Source organism: Cotesia glomerata, unplaced genomic scaffold (assembly GCF_020080835.1).
Source record: "Cotesia glomerata isolate CgM1 unplaced genomic scaffold, MPM_Cglom_v2.3 scaffold_1694, whole genome shotgun sequence".
Taxonomy (NCBI): domain Eukaryota; kingdom Metazoa; phylum Arthropoda; class Insecta; order Hymenoptera; family Braconidae; genus Cotesia; species Cotesia glomerata.
In genome coordinates this window covers 786-2,690 of record NW_025402102.1, presented here as the reverse complement: position 1 = coordinate 2,690, position 1,905 = coordinate 786, and the positions used below count along the sequence as shown (strand labels likewise).

At 28.6% G+C, this 1,905-nt stretch overlaps 1 protein-coding gene across 1 annotated transcript; it reads right to left on the bottom strand.

The window, feature by feature from the left end:
• Nucleotides 1-916: 916 nt before the first annotated feature.
• LOC123273927 (single-minded homolog 2-like) lies at nucleotides 917-1,219 on the bottom strand (the record flags this gene model as incomplete). Its single annotated transcript, XM_044741411.1, has 1 exon — nucleotides 917-1,219. A coding segment is annotated over one exon (303 nt), but the record flags the coding sequence as incomplete, so codon positions are not given.
• Nucleotides 1,220-1,905: the final 686 nt, after the last annotated feature.

Sequence of the window (1,905 nt, the reverse complement as noted above, 5' to 3'; positions counted from 1 at the left end):
GGCAGAAGCAGGTAACAACTAGGATATATATATATATATATATATATATATATATATATATATTATATATATATATATATATATATATATATATATATATATATAAATACATACATATATAAACTTTTGAACTATATATATTTTCTGACTCAGCTCGACAAACTAAGTCAGAAAATGGCTAAATTTTTTAAAAGTTTCGCCATGAAGACGGCTGCAATAGTTAGATTTTTGTAAAATCTAATAAAAACGAAATCAGCTGTATCACAATTGGATAATGTGTTCAACATATTAATGTAGGAGATATGTAATATAATACTAAGCTGAAAAAATTGACTACTTCTGAACTTCGCGCTTTGAAAATGAATAATTTTCAAAAGTAGGAAGTTATTGATTTCGAGAATGGTAGTTTTCATCAAATCTCCACGTTTTGAAACCTTAGTAAATAGTTCAGTCGACGAGGAAAAAAAAACAGTTTGTTCAAAATTATAAGCTCTGGTTATTGACAAAATGCCAGCTTCCCGAAAAAAGTTGCGATTTAAAAAAAAATTTCCAACGTCAAGTGGTCTAAAAAATTGATATAGTTGTCAGAAATTTTATTCCTTCGATTTATATCTGTGGAACATATCTAAGAAGATTGTGTAACAATTTGAAACCTACTATTGATCGCCCGGACACGTCCTTACGAATATGCATTTATCTTCAAGAATAATTGCCGGATCTATTTGAAATTTTCAGAGAATATACTAAAATACATAATACACATATCAGAAATGCAAAAAAAAAAAAAATCGATTTTCTGAAAACATTAACTAGGTCTATCCCCTCAAAGTATAATTATGTTAATTGAAAACCGCCGTATAGAATTGCGGAAATGGGAATTATAATTGAAAAATAACTTTCAAAAAAACAGTCTTACCTTCCAACCTGAAGTAACGAGTCCAGCGTTTCTTTTAGCTAACACGCATTTCATCCTAATGAAGAATGCTCGTTCTATTTCAATGTTTCCATGAGCATTGGGTAATAGAAACGATCGATTTAATATAGGAGGTGGTGAATTCAATACATCATGCATCTCATTATGATCAACTGGATGAATATACTCGTAAATACTGTTGCCGGTTAATTCAACTTGTGAAAGACCCAAATGTACACTTGCAGTCTCACTAATATACATTATTTTTCCATCAGGTGCTACTACGAATATAAATCCATCGAGAGTCTACAATCGTAAAAGCAAAATATTAAAATTCATTCACTATAAAAGTAAAAAAAAAAAAATCAGTATTAAATGAAATCAACAGGAACTTATCGAATGAGTTCATATACAGAAAATAGAATATCAGTGAAGATTACCGTTAATATCTATAACATTATATTTTTCACAAAAATATTGCACGATTCATAATGTGCAGTATACCAGAGAGCACTTTATTACTGAAAAATTTTTTTGCATTTTCTTCTAAGCATCTATTTATTATTATTTTATTCACGGAAATAATATACTTTTTATTCTATTGTGGTGTTTTTAAACCTTCCGCTTGAAAAATTTCAAATTTAAAAAAAATAGGTAAGATATTGGTTTTTGCCCGATTTCCCAAAATTAAGTCTTCCTCAGCGCTCAATATTTTGAGATTAAAGAAAGCTATTCTGAATATTTTTAGTAGGAAGTCCGCATGCGTGTGTGTGTCAAAATGTAACTTTTTTTTTGTCACATTATATCTTTAGAACGAATCGACTGATTGAAACACGCAATACAGCTTTCAGAAGAATTATTGAGATTCAAATGTGATTCTATTTTGAAGTCAATCAGTAAAGCTTTTTCAAAACTATTCGAAAAAAAATTTTTTTTTGATTTTTTCTGTGAGGAAATTAAGATTTTTTGTCTTATTGTATCCATTTTTCTGC